Below are 20,654 nucleotides of genomic sequence, written 5' to 3'. Positions count from 1 at the left end.
CCGACGACTACCCCTCGTTTACACTTTTCAACAAACTGGAGTCGTTATTCAAATAACCTCGATCAGCTTTGGACTACCGAGGAATCGATTCCCACCTCGTATAACGCCTTTGTAGACACTATCCGTGAGACGGTTTCCTCTAATACTATAATTCACTCCATTCCCTCCTCGGGTCAACCACCGTGGTGGATCCCTGAATGCAGCCGCCTAAGAGCGCTTAAGTGATATATTTTTGCCATTATAAATTTAACTTAAATAAAATGTAATTTTAAGAGTTTCTTGGCATTTTTAATGAAGATGTGATGCACCAAACTGTTTACTCTAATATTTAATTTGTTCAAACTCAAACGTTGTGTCAAATAATGCACTTAAGAAATTTACAAATCTTAAACTATAGTGTATAGTCCTTGAGCATCAGCACCCTCAATGTAAAACGCGCCACGTACCAAGGATAAACTTTTACCGTCTATCTGTAATCAACATATTAATTACAATAAAATCACTGTTTATCAGTGCTGCCGCCTGCTCCTGGTGGAACTACCCTAACGGTGCTTCCGTTTTACCCTAGATTTACCCCAAATATAAGACTACCCTAAACAGTACCTAAAAGGTTGAAATTACGTAGAAACGGCAGCACTGTTGACGGCTTTAACACGTTGCGGCAGAAGTTTTAGTATTACTTAATTATTTGAAGAATAATGATTTCACCGAAAAATAATAATTTTCTATTGATTTTAGTAGTAAATTAATATTTATTATAATTATATATTTTTATATTTTATTTTATATTTAAATTATTTATGAATTGTAAGCAGAGGGCGTTCGCGACTCAGTGGAAGAGGTGAGATTGTGGAAGGTTAACTTTATCATTTTAAAGGTAATTTTTTTTTAATAAATATACTTCTTTAAATAGCTTTTAATGCATAAATAACGTATAAATTTTTAATTTTTTTAGATTTGTTTGCGATTAAAGGTATAAAATTTTACTTTTGAGTATGAAATTGAATTGTTGCTGCTTGTTACTGTGTTTATTGATCTGTTGTACAATTTTACCTGAAACTGTGCATTAATTTACATGTTTTAAATGAAATTATCAGGGTAAAATGTTAACTCTGGATGAAGGGTTTACCAACCCCAGAATTGTACGAGCAAAAATGTCAAAGGAACCGTATCTATATGCAACCTCTTGCAAGATATTTGCCTCTTAAGGTCAGTTTTTACAGTGTACCAGTATACTGCCTATTCTCCCTGCTCCGTGTCAGTTGAGGCTTGCCTGGACCGTTGCTCCACGTGTAGTCGTGCACTTCAGAGCTTGTTATCATTTACATCTCGGCACCCGCAAAGGAGGCAGGCCACACGCTCCCTAAAACCGACAATCAGATGGTTGAGCAGTCGAGGTAATGCCTACTGCTCTGGGGGATTTCGGATCGAATCCAGATGGGTCAAAAAGTCCCTGGGAATTTTTTGGGGCTGGTCCAACCGGATATGTTGGTTCTTGTCCCTCACCACTTGGTTGCCTTACCATTGTGGGCCTGGCCGAACTCATAATGGGCCTGAACTCATAATGGGCCTGCTAAAAGAGTCCCTCTTAGTGCCCACAGGGCAGAAAGAGTTTAAAAAAATCCTAAAACTATATAACATTGAGTGTCTTACAAACAGTTGAGTGGGCTACTCAAAGCTGGCTTAGTTGCATGGGCTAAATAGTTAAATGGAATAGTCTTGACAGAGCAATGAGATTTCCAATGTGTGTGACTTGGAAGTAGGCAGCTATCGGGGAGACCGTATCACATGTAGAGGTACAGTTCCTTTAGTTTTTTTCATTCCTGGGTGTGGTCTATGGCTCTAATAAGGTCCCAATTGTCTCATTCAGAAGTTTAATTCTACCAAATAAACACATATTATTGCAAATCATATTTTTTATTGACCAAAATTTCTCTACATTACAGCTGTATGGAGTCACTCTATATATTACAGTAAGCATTAGTCTTAGCCACAATTGACACTGGTGAATGCTAAAATTAGAGCTTCGAGTGAGTTGATTGGGATTTTAACAGAGCTGTAGACCATGTCTGGAAGAGTAAAAACTAGTAAAATGAAAAGCAATGGTTTGCATGTGATTCTTTGCAAGATACTGTTACAATATCTGGACGAGGTTGCTTGTTAAATTCAAGATTGCTTAATAGAGTGGGCAATGTGACTCTGATTCTGTCCCAGAAATAGTCTGTGCAATGGTGTTCATTGTTTTTTGAGCTTTTAGTTGTCTCTAGTAAAATGGTTAATTTTTAATATTATGAAATTTAATTTTATTAAAGGATATTTATTCATTTGTTTTTAGTTATTATTTTATTTATTTATTTATTTTATTAATTTCATCTGCAATTGCTGTTATTTGTTTATTTATTGTTTTGAGAAATAATTCTGGATTTTTTTACTTTTAAATTTTACTTCATATTTGAGGTTCTTCAAAATTTCATATAGGTCATTTTTGGGGGACTTCTTGCAGAGAGTCACATGTAGACCATCGATTCCTTTTGTGTTTTTTTACTCCTAAAAAAATCCTGGGCATGATATATGGCTCTGATAAGGTCCTGACTGCCTCATTCTGAGCTGCAATTTTATCTCCAGCTAAAACTGATGCACTGGTGAAGGGTCTAATAAGCTTTTACTGGAATGTCTGACAACCTGACATGACATTCCCATGCTATATGGCATTTTGCAGACATTTGTCAAAATAACTTCAGATTAATGCAGACAAGTAGTAAAAATGACATTAATTAATTAATAATATAACTGTGGAGGCAGACATATTGTTCCATCAGAGCTTACCATATCCTCAGATTAATGAGTGTGACGTGCATCGGTTGCTGTACTGACAAGCTTGTCGGTGAATATCGGAACACATTTTAGTATATTGTGATTCACTAATGCACTGTTTGATATATACTGGAATGTAGCCATTAATTCTCTAATGATATTTAGAAGTCTAGTTCTTTTTCTTTGGGTAAGTATATCAGTACTTATCCATCGTTTATGATAAAGAAAGCAGATTTTAACAGATTATTGGAAAATCAGTATTCTGCCCATTTCTTTGAGGCAGGTGTGATCACTGATCCTAGAATCTTATTGATAAAAGTCACCGTAAGAATTATGAGTAATTATAACTAATTATTTATTTTTTATATATATATAAAATTTATGCTTCCTGTCTTATGCCAATATTGGGACCAGACTGTAGTCTACACAAATGCTTCAATTCTAACTCTTTAGTTTATGGTTCCTTTTACTCCATTTCCTTTTATATATATCAATATTGTTTATAAACAATAAATACAGTAATTAAATTTTTTTTTATATCGACTGAATGCGTGCAACATAAGAGGCATTTCATCACTGAATCATCAGACTTCTTTTTAGAACTGTAACCTGTTTACATTTGGAGTTGGTCCATTTTTAGCAACTCCACAGTTCCTGTTAAGGCAATGGCACTCTATGCACCCACCTATAGCTCCATTCATGATTTCGTCGATCAAGCAACTCGGTCTACTAAATGCCGAACCATTCTGGTTCATCTGCTGATAATGAAACCTAGTGATAATGCTCGGAAAAAATCCAATACTATTAATTAATACAAAATTAAGTTAGATACTGTATTATGGATAGATTATGGAAGATATGATTTGTTAATTATATTTAAACAAATTTTTTTTAAAAAGAAATTTTAAAAAATGGAAAATGCTGTACCAGTCAATGGATTTTAATTATTAGTATTTAGAAAAACAGTCCAATATGTTGCATTGGAGCTAAATGTTTCCATTAACATCATTTAGATTATCAAATTTGTCAGAAATTTTCACATTGGATTGAAAAATCTAACAAAGTATTATTTTAATTATTTAAACTTATAACATTAAGTTTTAGTTGGTAACTTGGTTCTTAAATCTGGAAGTATTTGAAAATTTTTATATAAAAAATGAATACATTCCTGAAAAAGGAATTATTTTTAGTAGTAGTATTGATTGTATCTTCATGAAAGAATTATTTCCTATTTGAGATCACAGCAATCTTATAAATAAAAGGGGAATTTGGGACATAGTCAACTGGACAACAGCAAGTGGACAACGGGCAGCTGGGTGCAGGACATAGGGCAACAAATAAGAGATGAATAAATACAAAGTTTGTCATCACCTAAACATCAGGGTGAGATTATCACTTCGTCAAGAACTTGTTACCAATGTGCTTTGTGAAAATACAGTTTATCACAAATGCTTTTGAATTTTTGAACAGTTCTTCAGGTGAAATCTGATGGAACGTGAATATTTAAAACAAATTGAACTCCTGTTAGACAAAATCTGTTGCGACAGGCATGCGCATTCGTTGGTGGATGGTAATTAAGGGTCGGCTTCTATGAGGATCTGCCAGGCTATTTACAGAGCTAATCGCAGCACCACCTGCATCAACCGGAAAGAGGAGTTCAATCTATCGCTAGCCTGGCAGACCCTCATAGAAGATGACCCTTAATTACCATCCACCCACAAATGCGCATGCCCGTCGCAATGGATTTTGTCTAACAGGAGTTCAATTTGTTTTAAATATTCACGTTCCATTTTGAAGCGTTCCATCAAATTTCACTTGAAGAAGAACTGTTCAAAAGCATTTGTGATAAACTGTATTTTCATGAAGCACATTGGTAACAAGTTCTTGATGAAGTGATAAGAGACAAATAATAGACAAAATATAAAATTTTTAAATGTTTTTAGAAAAATTACCATTTTTTTTCTAATGATCTACCACCCAGTAATATTTTTTGAGAAACAAGTTAAATGAGTTAAAAGAATGACTTACTTAACAAACATTTATACATATTACATACATTATTTATTTTTACAAGTATATAGAAAAGTCTTAGAGCCTGTACACACTAGGTGTTTTTCCCATTAAACGCGCGTTTTAAAGAACCAAGAGTTCTATGTAGCCGTACACACTCAAACGCGCACTTTTAGATTTTTGTTAAAACGCGCGCTTTGCGGGCGTTAGCCGAGCACTTTGAGATATATGTGCTGCCATGTTACTGTACATGCGATTGCGCGTTTTCCCGGTGCTTTACGGGCACTTCTAGATTTACGCCGCCATTTTGCTGTATATTCGATCGCGCGCTTTTGGGTAATATCTACTTTTATAATATGGAGTAAGTCGTCAAATGATTTTACAGATATTTTAAAAGAATTAAAAAACTTGAATTTATTTTGTCTTAGTTTTGGATACAACGTCGCAAACATTTCATGCGTCAGTCTATCTTGTAATATTGGGTGCACCCAAAATTCTCTTTGCCTCTGCTGTCGTCTTTTATAGCGACGATAGAGGAGCCACACACAAGCAATCACTTCCACATCCATTTCCAAACTGAGCCAGTGCGCACGCTCCGCTAAACGCTAACGCGACAAGCGTTTAACGCGCGTTTAAAAACACCTAGTGTGTACACAGCCTTAAAGGACAGTTGATATCTACCTCAAAATTAACAAAGATATACAAAAACAAAGATGACAATTACATAAAATTAAAGATACATTATGTTATACATTGAATAAATTAAAACAAAAAGATATAAAAGTTCTTTAAAACAATTGTTTCAAAGAACTGCTTTTCTTTGATATGATTTGTTAACTGCTTCTGACATAAAAATATTAACATTGATAAACTATTAATATGTTGTTCCAAGACATTTCCTTTTTTAAGTTGGAAATAACTTGTAAATCATAGTTCATAACGTATAACTCGTACCTGGTAAGTCTTAATCATATTTATATTTATATATATTTTACCAATATTTACAAAATGATGATGATAAATAAATAAATAAATATCTGCAAAATCATATGCTAGCTAAGTGTGCGAAATTTTTAAGTTTCTGTCACCCAAATGATGGTCACCCAGTTAATCATTGTCCACTTGACTATTGCCCATTTGGAGTCATGTAGTTGACTATTGTCCAGTTGACAGTCCTCCAGTTCTTGTATAACTGGGGAATTTTGTTTGTGGCACTTTAAACTGTTACATCTGTATGATGCATTTGCAAACATGTTTCTGTTTGGAATCAATGCCATTGAATTTTGTTATCTTCTATTTCAAAGTTTTTAGGATGTCTATTTTTTTTATTTATTTATACACTTTCCTGTGAGCCTGTTCCATTAAAGTAAATGCAATTTCTAGTTAACCAGAATCCACTGTATAATCAACTTTTATTTCCTCTTGAAATAAAGATCTTACATCAATTTAAGTTGTCTTCTTACAGATTACTCTAAGAATTACTTTTTACATCATTGGAGAAAAGTTGTTTAATCTTGAAAATATTTCTGTAAAATTAAATAAATAAATTTAAGAAAGGATGAAATTCATTGACACTGCAATGGAAGCTCAACCCGAGCATTGCCAGATACATCAGCTATTTTATAGTTTATGTATAGTAACTTAGATCTACATTTAAAATCAATGAATTAATTTTAATTACATCAAATTGTGAAATTTCTTCACTTAGTAGAATTCTTTTCAATAATTTTTTAAGAGTATTCTTTCCCCCATCATCATTACAAATAAAAATAGTTTATGTGAAATTAAAGATTTAAATTGTTAATTAATTAGAAATTTTCAAAAGTTTTACATGAACAAAATACAAATCATAAAAACTTAATTTTTTTTCTGAATTTAATATTTTATCCAAAAATTGGTCATTATACACAAAGGTTGCAATTTGTTCTGTTTCAGTTTTGTCTAAAACACATTTTTAAACTAAATTCTATCTGTTCTCCTTCTGTTCAACAATTTTGTAATACAAAATCCAAAATGCCTGTTGTTAATTGTATTAGAAAATACATATTTATCCCTGCGACACAATAAAGATCCAGTCAGGTGAGGTGAGGTATTTACTACCTCACTTAGCTGGCTATCTTCTTGAACGTACCCAAAAGTCTAGCAGTTTAAATTCTTAAATTTTAATGTCAAAACAAAAACAAATGTTTTCTAAACAACAGGCTTATAAACTTATTTGAATATGATGTGTTATTGAATGTAGTTTAAATTCAAAAAGTTCCATTAAAAATGCCGTCCAGTTGGGCATTGTAAAAATGATGTAATTAAATTTCCTGTTAGTTTTATTGTATTTCATATAGGGCTCTCCAGGCTGTTGACAGGCTATCATTGTCCCTATAATTAATGGTAGAGTTATTTCTTTAGCCTTGAATAATTTTTCTAGCTTTTTCAATGTCTTAAGATTGAACACTTTCTCGAGTAACATAAAACTAATACATTACTTGAGTCTATGTAAGCCTGTACCTCTGCACTGGATGCACAGAGACCAACACTATTGTAGGTTGCACTTTTCTGATTGAAGTAGGATGTTCCTGTAGGCATTGTTATGGTGGTCATGCCATCATTCCTCTTGTCTGAAATTGGTATAGAATAGACTTCAGAAAGTTCATAACTATTATGGAGGTCTTTGTTGTTTCTAAGTAGTTAGCACACTGTAGGATTTCATTTATTGGCTATGGTCAATTTGTTGGTTCTTGCAGTTTCTTGATTTTGTTGTATCTCACTGCCTTATATTTGGTATCTTCCTGTACACACTTCTCTTTGTGGTATAGGTAATTCTGTATTATTTCCCGATAACTTTGGATCAATAACCATGTTGAACTGCTGTTTGGGTAATGTACCATAACTCTATGTTTGTCAATGATGTTAGCTGCATGTGTGTGCATGCCCTTTTTATCAATGCTTTAAAATTTTTTATTTAAATTTTACATTCAATAATACAGTACATGTCATTTTCAAATATATTTATAAACCTGAAGATGGTTGTTTAAGACAACTGAAAACATTATTATTTTTTGACATTACAGTTTAAGATTTTAAACTATTAGATTTTTTAAAAATAAACAATTATTTCATTAATCCAAATAGGAATATACCATTGTTTTTGCACATAACTTATAACAGTTTCCACATATTACTGTTTTTTTATGCAAGCATCTTGTCAATATTTCCTAATTTTATCACTTCTTATATCTTTATATTCTTTAATCTTGTACATCAAAAATTGATTTGTGTTTTCTCTAATTTTTGTTGATAATTTCCTTTTTTAAAAAGTAATCTTGTATCACTTGATACCATCTGTCCAATAAGATCTTATGCCTTTTTTTACTATTCTTCTTGTCATCAAATCTATATATATATAATCAAGACGAGTTGATTATAATAATCAGCGCATAGCCCAAACGGTTAGGAGTTGAAAGTTGAAATTTGGTACACAGTTAGGGTACATCACGAGAACACACACTAAGAAGGGATTTTTCGAAATTCCCCCCGGAGGAGAGGGACAGGATTAAGGTTTCAACAATGGAAGTGTTAAGTAACAATGGAAATGTTAAGAGAAAGCAACGTGCAAGACGCAGATGCAGTTTTTTTGTTTTTGTGGGAAATTGAACATATTTTTAGACCCATCTAAAAATTCTCTAATTAGTCCAGAAACAGGAGGACCCAATTCTTGCATTCTGTGAAAACGGGTAAGGTTGACTAGAACGTAATAATTTTAATCGTCACTATCGTTACTTTTGCCCAAGCAATGCCGGGCCTACCTGCTAGTATTATTTTATATTGCTTTTTTTTATCAGCAAGCAAAGTATTGTATCCATTTAATAAGAGCAGTAGGCTTAATTTTTTCTAATTTATATGTATATTTAGTCACACAAGTGTAATTTTTTTCAATCATGTCATTACAGTAAGATAACTTATAATGTATAATATATGATTTGTTGCAGTTTTGAATATGGGCAAAACTTTTGGAAATCTGCATTTTATTCGCGGCATCATCTATTATACCATTTCTCCTTATGAACAGCGAGCATTTGCTGGATTCATAAAAGAAGGACTGCCGAATCTGTTGCGAAGATTTACCAGTCAGATATTTGTCATCGGGCCACGTAAGTATTACAATGAAACATTAGATTATATTTTGACATTTGTCTTTTATAATAAATTAAATTTTAGAAATACAATCAAACTTTGATTAAACATCATTTGCTCCTGTCTCAAATTGGCAGTAAATTGAGCAGTGCTAAACATGAAGTATCTGAATACTTCACACCACAGCAAAAATAAGAATTATATATATAGGAATAAGATCTACAGAAAAATTTGAAAGTTATGATTTGGTGCTAACTATGTCATTTACAATGCAGTTATACATTTAGTACTTCACAGATACTGAAAGGTTGTCTGTCTAATATTTATGGAAAAGATCTTGTTCACAACAATTACAAAACATTTTCAAAGCAGAACACTTTTCTGCCAAGTGCTTTTGTTAAGCCATGAAGATGCAAACTCATTAGACACATCTTACATTATTTAGGTACTATACAGGGTGCATAGTAAAGTCTTTGTGCACCACATAACTGGCAAATGCAGATAGCTTTAGTTGCCAATGCACTGTATAATTATAGTAAAGTGACTATGTACTACAAGAAAAGATTGTTCACAGCACCTCTAGCAGTAAAATTTGGAAGTTAGCCTTCCTGTCTCAAAAACAATGCAAGATTTTGAAAAAAAGACAATTACAAAGTTGTGATTTGGTACAGAAGAAACCCTGCATATACAAATAGTGTAAAATGTGAATTTTCTAGCATTCAATTCTGCCTACGCTATACCACTAATTGCATCAGAAAGCAGAAAATTGTGAGAAATAGGGACAGAATAGGAAATATACATTTTTATCAGGGACAGAGCTGTTTGTTGCTCATTGGGATAATTTGCCATATCTATGTCTAATGCACGTTTTTACTTTCTATATTTTGTGACACAATTAGTGATGTAGACTGATGAGAATAAAATACTAATAAATTAGCATTTCACACTTTTCAAGCTATTAACACTAGGTGTTCTTTCATACTACGAGGGTTATCCCAAAAGTAATGCACAGTTGGCTCTAACTCGAAAAATATTTATTGAAGAAGATACAAGTGATTACAGGCCTTCAAAATAATCCCCTCCCTTATCAATGCACACTTGCGTGGCACGGAAGTGCTTGGATTCCGTTCAGCGTCCCCTTCTTATTGATCATCCAAATCTGTCAGGTCACTTCTCTTCGGAGCTCTTCCATCGTCAGAAAACACACTCCCCCAAAGGGGTTCCTTCAGCTTGGGGAAGAGATCAAAGTCAGGTGGGCTCAGATCAGGGCTATAAGCCTGGTGGCAGAGCTGTTCCCAGCCATATTTACACACTGACGCTTCGATCAGCTCCCAAAAGTAATGCACAGTGCACTTTAGTGGGCATTGTAGGCAACAACAACGCTTGGTAGAGCACACTGTGCATTACTTTTGGGACAACCCTTCCAAATCAGCCATGCTGTATAATTTTGTACAGGAATATCCCAGGTTACAACCATCAACTCATGATAAAACAAATCACAGATATGGCTGTCATTTCTCTCCTTACTATCTGACTTAGCTATTCCCACCAATACAATGCTTTTTCTGTTCTAAGTGTTACCACCTGTCCAGTTTTGTCATGCATCCAGATGTCCGAACAAAGACCAAAAATATCTGGGTTTTAAGATGATACTTTTATGCCAACATGTTTATTGAAAAAGTAATTAAAAGTGTGTTAAAATTAATAATTTCAGCAATTATATATATAATATATTTATGAGCAGGCAATTTGAATATTATTAATAATTACATTATTTTATTATAATAAACATGATAATATAATTTTGATTTTATAATTGTTACAGCATTTGCTCTAGCCTATTTAGTTTACGACTATGGTGAGAAATTGCATGCGCAATCAGCTAGGAAAAATCCAGATGATTACAAAGACGACAAATAAAAATGCTTTGGATTTGGATTGCTTAAACTTAGAGACAGGAAAATGAAAGAGCTGATTTATAGATTGTAAAGTAAAAGTAATCTTCTGTATAGTTCTGGAATTCATAGAAATAAAGTAATTAATTCCTAATTTCTTTACAAAATTGTGTTCAATAGTTATAAAATATAATGGCTCATTTTTATTTTCTTTTTCAACAATATAACTTATTCTTTACATGATTGATTACTCTCATTAAATAGTTTTTTTTAAATTCAAAATGTCATTTTTCTTGCAAAACTTTCTCTTGATTTTCTTCTCTACTTGCACAGATCTTGTACATTTCTTTCTTTCTTTTGTAATTTTAATTATTTTCTTAGAAAAGGAAGAGGAATATGTAAGCAAGTAAAGGAAAGAACTAAGATTTTAACATAAGGAATAGGCAACATTCTAGTAAGTTTGTTAGCATTAATGACTAACATATGTGCTTGAAGACAATAAAATGCCATTCAATGTAATTATTATATTAAATGGACATAAAAATATATATGAAAAACTATAAACTTATACTTTTTAAAACTTTATTATTATGTACAATTGTTGAGCAAGAAGTGAGTTATTATTTATACCTGGATAAATTAGTCATTAATGAAAAAAAGGCGGAATAAATCTAGAATTAGTAAAACAAAATTATTATATTATTTAATATCTTCAGTATGTATTCTGTTATCAATTAATTATTATCGATATAGTGTAAAATAAAATCAAGATGTTTGAAGTTTGGACATTATTTTTAATAGCTAAACTTTAAACAAGCAACTTCTTTTATTTGAAGAAGAATGATAAAGAATATTGATCGATTGTCCAGCCTCACCATCTGTATATGAGTAATTTTTATTAGCACATGATGGTGGATCTCATTGAATAAATGATTAATGCACTACTAATTTAGGCATCAGAGCAATCTTCTTACAGTTAATATTTAATATCTCGATTTAGTATAATATATAACAGTTTGTGGTTAAAATTTTTTATTACTATGACTGACAGGAGCATAACCAGGAGTGCTTATGATTTTCAGCATTCTCTTGATACCATAGCAATCAGTTTTATTACTTTAAAATAAAAATAAATAAAATAATGCATATCTCATGACTTAGGTTAGGTAACTAAAATAATTTGAAAATAATAATTGAGTAACATTCTCTGAAAAACAATGGGACATGTGCCTCGATCTCTCGAATCTGCTTTGCACAGCATCCATATTTTCAAAATCCTGGAAATGCCACCAATCATCAAGAATAATTTTATTACCGAGTAAAGTATGTGCTTAACATAATGATATGTTTAAATTTGTATTCGGTTATGTCAGTTGGCTAGCCGAAGCAATAAAGGTGGTCACTCTGAAGCATCCAGTTTGAGTCTGACTTGGATACTCAGAAATATTCACAGATAATTTAATATTGGATATATTTGACATAATTTTTACCCATTACCCTATTGTGAGCCCACATCACAATATCTGCCTTCATCTTTATTGTGGACAAGCCCACAATAGAGATGAAGGCAGAGTTTTCTTAGTGTTTGGGGACAAAAAGAATTAAAAAGAGAAATTATTCTGCTTAATTAATTTGCAATAATTACCATCAAGAACTGATTAAAATCCACATAAACTTATGCATGCATTATATATATAAATATATTTTATTGTAATATATTTACTTAAAAATTAACATTTTCAGGATTTTAGAATACTGAAAAATAAAGATGAAACATTTCAAATTATCACTGAATATGCAGGTGGGTTATATTGCAGCAGTTTATATTGAGCCATGACGCAAAACAAGCAATATATCTGAAAAAAATGAAGTTTGGTTTAGTCTGTTTGCTTAAATGAGAATATTTAAAGTAGAACTTACATCAATTCCGAGAAATATCAGAGAGAATAGAATGGTAGCAAGAATTGCAGATAGTTTCTGTTTTTAAAAAAGTGCAAATTTTATCATTAAAACATTATTAATTAATTAAGGTTTACATTGAAAAGGACTAACCACTTCCTGTGTTATTCCCATTAATGTTAAGATAATGAGTATTGTCAGACCTCCAATTTCGATTATCATCCAAATAATCCATGGAAACATCAATGAAGAGTTGTCCTTTAAATATAAAAAACAAAACTTTTACAACTGAAACAAATTTTTCTATATTATTAAATATATCTTTTACACAAGGCCATTTCACAAGGACAACAAAATTGAGAATAGGAATGTTAACTATTAATTCCACATTGACAAGATTGATTGAGCCTATTGTTGATGCTGAATCTCATTTCAAGTTTGCTGTCCCCATGTCTATCAACCTTTTGTGTCTCCCCGCTTGTTATCAGATACAGTAATAAATTCATTGTGGCAGAAGTACAACAGGGATTCTACAAACTGCTTGCTGGATGGCCAAGGCAGCAAAGGATCAGCCTGCCACTCTCATGGACCATGATCAAATCTGGTTGAAGAACTCCAGGAATTTTTAACAAACTGTTGGGTCCTATCTCTTGCTACAACCTGGCCACCCACATGTAATAAGTTGGAAGAGTGTCGGCTCTATTGTTTGGGGTCTAATGCAAAATATAAATGAAGACAGACTTGTGCATTAATTAATCAAGTGTGTAGTCCGTGCAAATGTACGGATTACATATCCAAGAAGCCAGTCTGATCGAGAGGCTGAAATCTACTCGCGACTTATTAATTAAATTAAAGCAAGAATTCTAAGCTTAAAATTATAGTAGTAAAGCTGATTTACCTTTCTAACTCCGTGGATAAGTAGAATACTGAATGTGATGAATAATGCGCAATCTACTAATTGAGTTAAAAACACGATTCGTAGAGCTGGTAAAATATTTAAAATAAATACAATAATTTATAACGGTAATTACAATGGTTAAATTTTACTTACAGTATACGAAGTTTTCGTTTCCTTTCAAGTAAATAGAGATGCTTTCCAAATGAACTAACCCAACAATAAGTAATATGGCACCTAATGACCTAGATACCTACAGAAAAGTTCTCATATTGCACCACGTGAATAATTAAGAACATAATTTTTACGCTTACCAAAGTGAAAAATCCACAAGCAATGCTTCCATTCTTAGTATTTTGCAAGCAGCAACTATTCCTATACATCTTCACTCATTCATAGTTCAACTATTTTATAAAACTGCGCTTATTGACGTCCTTCCACCATCTGCTGCTTTGTCATTCGTAATAACTATGGCATGAAACATGATTTACCCAATAATATATGAAATTTTAATTTACACGTGTCTACGCTAAAAGATAATTTTTTTTTAATTTAGCAGAAAGTTGTGTTCGATCCAAAAAGACTCGAACTCAGACCCTTTCTGAGGAAGCGTGACACGCTTTCAAATCGCCACTTTAAGTACCGTTAGTGTTATCAAACGATAATTTCATAAGAGAACTAACGTTTTTTAGATAAAATGCTCTTATTTATCAGTAGAAAGTAGTTATATCAATAATTTTGCACGGGTTCATGTATTATTTATATAAAATGGCGTTTATTTACTAATACAGTATCAGATAAAGAAGACGAGGTTGGCGCTAATTAATGTACAAATGAGTATTTAAAAACTGCCGCTTTTTGCTCTTATTTCATGTGGTAAATATTGAAAAATATTAGAACTGAATTAAACGGCTTTTACGTTACAGACGCGTTAAAATTATATTTTATGGACGAAGTGAAATGCGCCACGCTGCGGTCATTAAAAACTGCAACGTAATCCAGAATATTCTAAAAGTATTTATATTTTCGAAATAATAATAATAACACTTAATCATTAATAATAATAATTTCGAAAGTATTATTTACATTACATAAAAAATTAAAAATATAGCCCAACAAGATGAAAATGTAAAAGTGATAATTAAAAAATAGCCAAAATATGTAAATGACGTCATTTGCATCTATCGTCTGCTTCAGTTGAAGTTTCGTACGGGGATGAAGACGTTTTAAATTAAGGAAATTGCTCGTAAAGTAAATTATTTGAATAATTAATGTTAAATTTAATGCAAATGACTCGTGTACGTTGTTTATCTACGATATTCTTTTCCCCTTTTTCTGCTTACAAACTTTTAGGCCTAAAGGTAAGTTTCGTGTTTCGTTTAAATTCATTTTAAAATTAGTTTGTCTATATTTACATAAAGTTATATAAAAAGAAAGTAAAAATTTAAAAAAAATCTAGCAATGAGTTGTGTAACTTTTCCAGCTGTTAGGAGATTTATTTAAAAAATAACCTCAGTAATAATAATTAAAAAAATAAAATTGCGTGTGGCGCCATCTGCTATGAGATTTTGTTATTAAAAAACTATTATTAACTAATACAAAATGGCAAGACTTAATTTTAAAGGGTACAGATGAGTTTTATTTTTTAAAATGTTAATGTTAATAACGAGTAAAATTTACGTCAGACTGTATTCGAGATATGACACGTGACCACCCTGTATCGCTCCACCCCGACCTTTCGCCACCAAAATTTAATAGCATTAATGCCGCTTATACACGAGCTACCGTGTCAAATTTCGTTTTTTAATCTTTACCCCATCCTGAGATTAAATGAAATAGATGGCAACACACATACACAGGGAATTTTGCCTTTTTTACTTTTTACTTTCCCGACTGTTATATATAATAGAGGGAAAGTATGGCAATCGATCGAAAAGATTTTTACATTTTTTAACCCGGGAGACTTTGAAACGCCGAAATGCAAAACAAAAGAAAAAAATTCAGGGGTTTATCTTGATGTTAGTTTGTGTGTGTTGGTAGCATTATTTTGTTCACCCTGTTTGAAGCTTAATAACTCCCGTGCTTTTTGTCGAAAATTTCTGAAATTTTGCAGGGAGATCGATACTATTAAATTTCGGTGGTTAAAGGTCGGGGGTGGGGAGACAATGGTGCCCTGTGTCTCTCCAGTAGGGTCGGACTTAATGATGTTTTTACTCGTAATTATCATTTACATTTTTTATAAAACTTATCCCTACTCTCAAAATTAAGCTTTTTGCCTTTTTATAATAGTAAAAATATAAAACAGTTTTTAAAAATAAAATATGATAACAGATGACGCTACCAAATGTCGCCCAGGAAAGTTAAGCAACTCGTTGCTGGAATTTTTGATTCAGGCATCTCAAACCTGGAAATTTACAAAAAACAAAAAAAAAAACCTTGAGGGTTAAATTTGATACCATTCCAACACTTTTCCTTTTTACATAACAGCCGAAAAAGTAAAACCGTATATCCAAAACATAGCTAAGGAGGAAGATATGTGAACAGTTAAAATTTACAATACACACAGATTTACACTGTAAATTACACCGATATTTGTTTCTATTTATTGAGGCATCCGTGCCCTTTATTTTGGAATAGTTTTTATCCTAAATGACCATGTGGTCACAAATATCAACAAAGAGAAGAGAAGGATAAGATGACCAAACTTATTAACATGAGAATTTGTACTACCAGATTTGTGTGCATTGCTTTTTTAGTGTTGTGCATCAACTCTGATTTGTTACCAAAAAAGATGGCACGAGCTCCTATACCTCTTTCCACTTTGGTTTAAATCATACCTCCTCGACCGTTAACTACCAAATTTAATAGCATCAATGTCCCATACATTTATTGATACATTAATACGTCTTCAATGCTTCAATGTTACTGAAATGTAAATAACATATCAAACCGATAGTAAATGTCAAAAACCTTTAAATTTGATGAAGTAATTAAATTCTTTACTGACGCAAACATTTCTTAATATATTTATTAAGACATAATACGAGTATATTGTCTTTATTAACATTTTAATAAAAGAAAGTAGTCGTCCCTTTTATGCATCATTGGGTCACACTGAAACGAGGAGGGTGCTGACCTTAGAATGTTCACTATAGGGACATTATAGCTTTTTATACGTTCAGGAAATAATTGTATTGCCTAATAAAAGTGTCGAAATCGTAATTGTTTCCAGTTCCTTTCCTCCTTTCACACACTATTGATTTCAATAGTGTGTGAAAGAATGCAAGAGAAAGGACTTTTGTAATCTTTAATGGATCAATACTATACTTTGCTGAAATGTTATCGGTTTTGTTTATATTTTAAAACGTTTCGAGCCAAAATATTCTTAAAAGATAAAAAAAAATTTATTTATAAAATTCTTTATTCTTTTCACAATAAAAAATAATATAATATAAATAAATATAATAAAAAACAGTTCATGGGATGAGCTTCATTACTTGAGATTTACGAATATAAAGCCTTTGTTGCCTCATGTTTAATGACATTAATATCTCAAAATATTAGGTTCGTTTCCATATTTGTAATAAGGAATTATTGGTTTAACTTCAAAGCTGTTGTAATATGAAAGAACATACACCATTAAGTAAATCTGAAAAAAAACAAATAAATATAGCAAAATAACTAATAAGTGCAAATTATAATTAGTAACATCAAATCAAAACTTTACTCACATCAATGATAAGATATCCTATAACAAATGGAAACACTTCAGACATATACAACTCGCTCTAAGTAAATAAATAAATAATTTTTTAAAGAAAATCTTTTAACAAAATCTGGAAGTTTCCTAAAGATAGAATTAGGGAAAATTACTATGGCATTCTTGAAAAAACTGATGGAGAATGCAAGAATGGCACTCAAGTAGCAAATAAGCTCGAAGAGTATCCAAGTTATCCAGGGAAGTAAATGTACTCTTTTCTCCTAGAATTAAATATATATATATTAATTGTATAACACATCTTAAAAGTTAAATATTTCACTCTAGCTAATCCGGCCTCTCAATATTACGTCATACCCCGTATGATCGCCTATGCGCTTTCAATTCCATGAAAATGTTAGTCGTCACATCCTGTTTTCGTGCATACTCGAAAGTCACGTTATTCATTGCCTTTAGGACTATATATTCGGTAATCTGGCACCCCTCTGTGCAAGAAAGGGCCGGATTAACAAGAGCCTAGTAAAGTACTGTCGTCATTTAAAATGTATTTTACATTAAGACGGCTTTTGTCTCGTAAAAACCTATAATCTATCTCATTTCCTCCCTCAATTTTGGCACGGTTCTGCTATTATATTGAAATAACTTGTGTCACGAACTTACCCTTTTTACACCGAAGATCATAATAAGACTCACGATGATACAAATCAAGCTCGAAACTAGTAGAAAGTAGCAGTAACCTCTTCGAAGAACAGTATCTAAAGAACAAATAATGATTTGATTTAGTTCATTTTGTACGAATTGAATTATTTATTAACAAATCCATGTAAATAAAGCACGTGTGGGATAATAAATAAAAAGATATTCTATTAATTAGCAATGGGACAGACACGATACTCCAATTTTATTGCATTATATGAGTGCAATAGCATAACCAGGAAATGGCCTCTGGTTTAAGCAAGTAAATATATATATAGCCTACAATATCTTCATCCAATGTGCCTAGTAGCTGTATCCACAGTAATACAGGATGAATAAGTTTGCACGTTCTAATTCGGGCCTCTCTAATATATTATAGTTCTAGCTTTGTGTGTGTGTGTGTTCCTTTGCTAACTTAGAAAAGGAAAATAAAAATAATAATCAGTACGTCAAATTAGATTATATTTGATTTCTTGATGAGGTAGGTTATCAACAAACATCAGTAGAGATAGCATTCACAAAACACTAAATAATAATTCCCCCGTTACTCATTGGAATACAAGAATTTATTAAGAATACTTCACTTACTTATTAGACTACATATCAAACCATTTAAAAATAATGTAAAAAAATATTAATTATGTAATATAATAATTACAAGTTAAGAGTATTAAAATTTAATATTCACTATCATACGTAGGCCCATATAGGCCTACATTTTATCATCTAAGAATACAAGATAATTCAAAAAGGACTTTACAACTTTGAAAGCATATAGAATTTTAAATTAATTACGAAAAATATTGCAGAATCGACCGAGGAGTTAATTTATAGCAAAACACGTCAGGTTTGTCTCACGTAGTACCGAATATCGTCACTGTGAGGCGTCTTTTTTTTTAAATGGCTGTTTTTAGTGGTGCTGACCGCGTTCGGGTGTAACCAATGTCCTTTTTTGAATCTCCCCGCAGTATTTACATCTGTTCAATTTGCTCGAGAGAAATGTAGAAAATAATTTCACATAATTCGAAAAATGCAGTATCTTACCATAAAATCCATCATTTCTTTTGCATTCCTCGTCATATAGTCCAGCTTTGTCTTTCCAGGCGATCAAAACAAAGAACAATATACCAAAAATCCTAGTAATCTAATTAATAAAATAAAATATAATAATTATTATATTTTGCTATCAAGGAACGAATTACAACAGTAGAAATTGTACTTACGATAGTAATTACTGCCGAAGTTAAGCATCCCGTTCTGGAACCAATACCGCACTTTCGCGACATTTTTTTGCAGAAGTTTGCGACTTCGATGCAGAATTTTAATTGTGACGAAATCGAATTCTCGAGCTAATTTATAGGAAAATACAGACGGACTTGTGATGTCACTTATCGATAGACATCTTGTAAAACAGTGATAAAATGTTTTCAACGTCGCCCAGTGTGACGTGGCAGATTAAGAACATTTATCTTCTCATCATTTATCAATAATAATTAATTTACGAGAAAATTTAAAGGTTTAATTGTAATCAGGAAAGTGTCTGAATATTTTCTTACTTCGATTCATTTTTTTAAAATTTGAATTAAAATAATTACTTTAAATATTCAAAATGTATCGTCCATTAGATCCTCTAAGAACACGAAATATTCTGCATATTTAATGGAGTTATATGCAATAATTAATACTGATTTTACGATAAATTAAAATAAAGACATGAACAACTCGCAGTTAACTGAGATAATTATAATAAATAATCAGTTATTCGAGATTACAATTAAATCGAAAAGAGATTAGTTATTGCTTACCGAATATCTCGTTTATCAATTCTAAAATAGAATTTCTAGTATATTTTTATCTGTTGTTCGAAGTTTCTCGCAATATATGTCATACTATTTTAAAAATTGAATAAAGTCTCACTATATCTACCTGCTTTATAATGCAGAATACACAAAATCTGGGCTATGAAGCCGACAAATATAATTAGTATTATAAGGTAAAGTTTAATATGTCGCTGTATTATACTGAATTTTATACAGTGCTACATGTGAAAAATTTTTTAAAAATTTAACAGAAATTTTATAAAGATATTTTTGTATTTATTAAATAGCCTAATAATTAAATTGCATACATAAAAATTAAACCACAATTAAAGAGTAGGCCCACATGCTAAAAGCTGAATTCAATATTCACTTCGGTTTAAATATTATTTTATAGAATTTCGTTTCCATTCCAGATTTTTATATATAAGTTTTTTTTGTTATAAAACGTGAACTATTTCATTAGTTTTTAAGTAAATCGATTAAATTTACGCGAAATTCATAGCGGAGATTAGAATTTTCTTCTATTAACGATTCTGTTTAGAGTTAAATGGTACCCTAAACAATGTTCTAATAGTGCTGAGCTTACCATTAAACACTGGTAGTTGGTCGCGGGTTCACTCCTCTCAAACGGATTGCCCACGTGGAGTTTTCCGTGTTTTCTTCACGTGTCTAACACCTAAATAGGGATCAGTTTTCCGGTAAACAGGAAACATCCCTACTTGGCATATATCTCGTGTGTTGCGTATTCCTTCAATCTACCTACCGAATGGTGCCCATTA

At 31.7% G+C, this 20,654-nt stretch overlaps 3 protein-coding genes and 1 long non-coding RNA gene across 5 annotated transcripts in view; 2 read left to right on the top strand and 2 right to left on the bottom strand.

The window, feature by feature from the left end:
- The first annotated feature begins 745 nt into the window (after positions 1-745).
- LOC111637136 (cytochrome b-c1 complex subunit 8-like) lies at positions 746-11,009 on the top strand. Its single transcript, XM_023382559.1, has 3 exons — positions 746-877; positions 8,808-8,969; positions 10,778-11,009. Exons 2-3 carry the CDS (start codon positions 8,816-8,818, stop codon positions 10,870-10,872), a joined length of 249 nt encoding a protein of 82 aa, XP_023238327.1. The 5' UTR covers positions 746-877; positions 8,808-8,815; the 3' UTR covers positions 10,873-11,009.
- A 1,573-nt stretch (positions 11,010-12,582) lies between these two features.
- Positions 12,583-14,160, bottom strand: LOC111637137. The gene is made up of 6 exons (XM_023382561.1): positions 13,956-14,160; positions 13,798-13,894; positions 13,645-13,730; positions 12,900-13,004; positions 12,768-12,824; positions 12,583-12,703 (listed from the first exon to the last, which is right to left on the bottom strand). Exons 1-6 carry the CDS (start codon positions 14,022-14,024, stop codon positions 12,626-12,628), a joined length of 492 nt encoding a protein of 163 aa, XP_023238329.1. The 5' UTR covers positions 14,025-14,160; the 3' UTR covers positions 12,583-12,625.
- Positions 14,161-14,744: 584 nt separating this feature from the next.
- Positions 14,745-20,654, top strand: part of LOC111637127 — a 20,481-nt gene continuing 14,571 nt past the window's right edge. For both annotated transcript variants that reach the window (XR_002758640.1, XR_002758641.1), the window contains exon 1: positions 14,745-15,002. This is a non-coding gene — a long non-coding RNA (uncharacterized LOC111637127). The remainder of the gene's footprint in view (positions 15,003-20,654) is intronic.
- Positions 17,076-19,589, bottom strand: LOC111637124. The gene is made up of 6 exons (XM_023382541.1): positions 19,279-19,589; positions 19,100-19,199; positions 18,020-18,114; positions 17,515-17,622; positions 17,373-17,429; positions 17,076-17,290 (listed from the first exon to the last, which is right to left on the bottom strand). Exons 1-6 carry the CDS (start codon positions 19,339-19,341, stop codon positions 17,186-17,188), a joined length of 528 nt encoding a protein of 175 aa, XP_023238309.1. The 5' UTR covers positions 19,342-19,589; the 3' UTR covers positions 17,076-17,185.

This window comes from Centruroides sculpturatus, unplaced genomic scaffold, assembly GCF_000671375.1.
Source record: "Centruroides sculpturatus isolate CEXI.00-Female unplaced genomic scaffold, Cexi_2.0 scaffold1093, whole genome shotgun sequence".
Lineage (NCBI taxonomy): Eukaryota > Metazoa > Arthropoda > Arachnida > Scorpiones > Buthidae > Centruroides > Centruroides sculpturatus.
Note: the sequence above shows the minus strand (reverse complement) of the source record. Positions and strands in the feature narration are given on the sequence as shown.

Bases quoted from the DNA above. Each gene is read 5' to 3' on its own strand.
- LOC111637136 (XM_023382559.1), top strand. From the start codon at position 8,816: ATGGGCAAAACTTTTGGAAATCTGCATTTTATTCGCGGCATCATCTAT. The intron at 8,970-10,777 runs GTAAGTATTACA...TAATTGTTACAG, and splicing joins GATATTTGTCATCGGGCCAC to CATTTGCTCTAGCCTATTTA.
- LOC111637137 (XM_023382561.1), bottom strand. From the start codon at position 14,024: ATGTATAGGAATAGTTGCTGCTTGCAAAATACTAAGAATGGAAGCATT. The intron at 13,005-13,644 runs GTAAATCAGCTT...TTATATTTAAAG, and splicing joins TTATCCACGGAGTTAGAAAG to GACAACTCTTCATTGATGTT. The intron at 12,825-12,899 runs GTTAGTCCTTTT...TTTTAAAAACAG, and splicing joins TGGGAATAACACAGGAAGTG to AAACTATCTGCAATTCTTGC.
- LOC111637124 (XM_023382541.1), bottom strand. From the start codon at position 19,341: ATGTCGCGAAAGTGCGGTATTGGTTCCAGAACGGGATGCTTAACTTCG. The intron at 17,623-18,019 runs GTAAGTTCGTGA...ATTTAATTCTAG, and splicing joins TGATCTTCGGTGTAAAAAGG to GAGAAAAGAGTACATTTACT. The intron at 17,430-17,514 runs GTAATTTTCCCT...TTATTTACTTAG, and splicing joins GTTTTTTCAAGAATGCCATA to AGCGAGTTGTATATGTCTGA.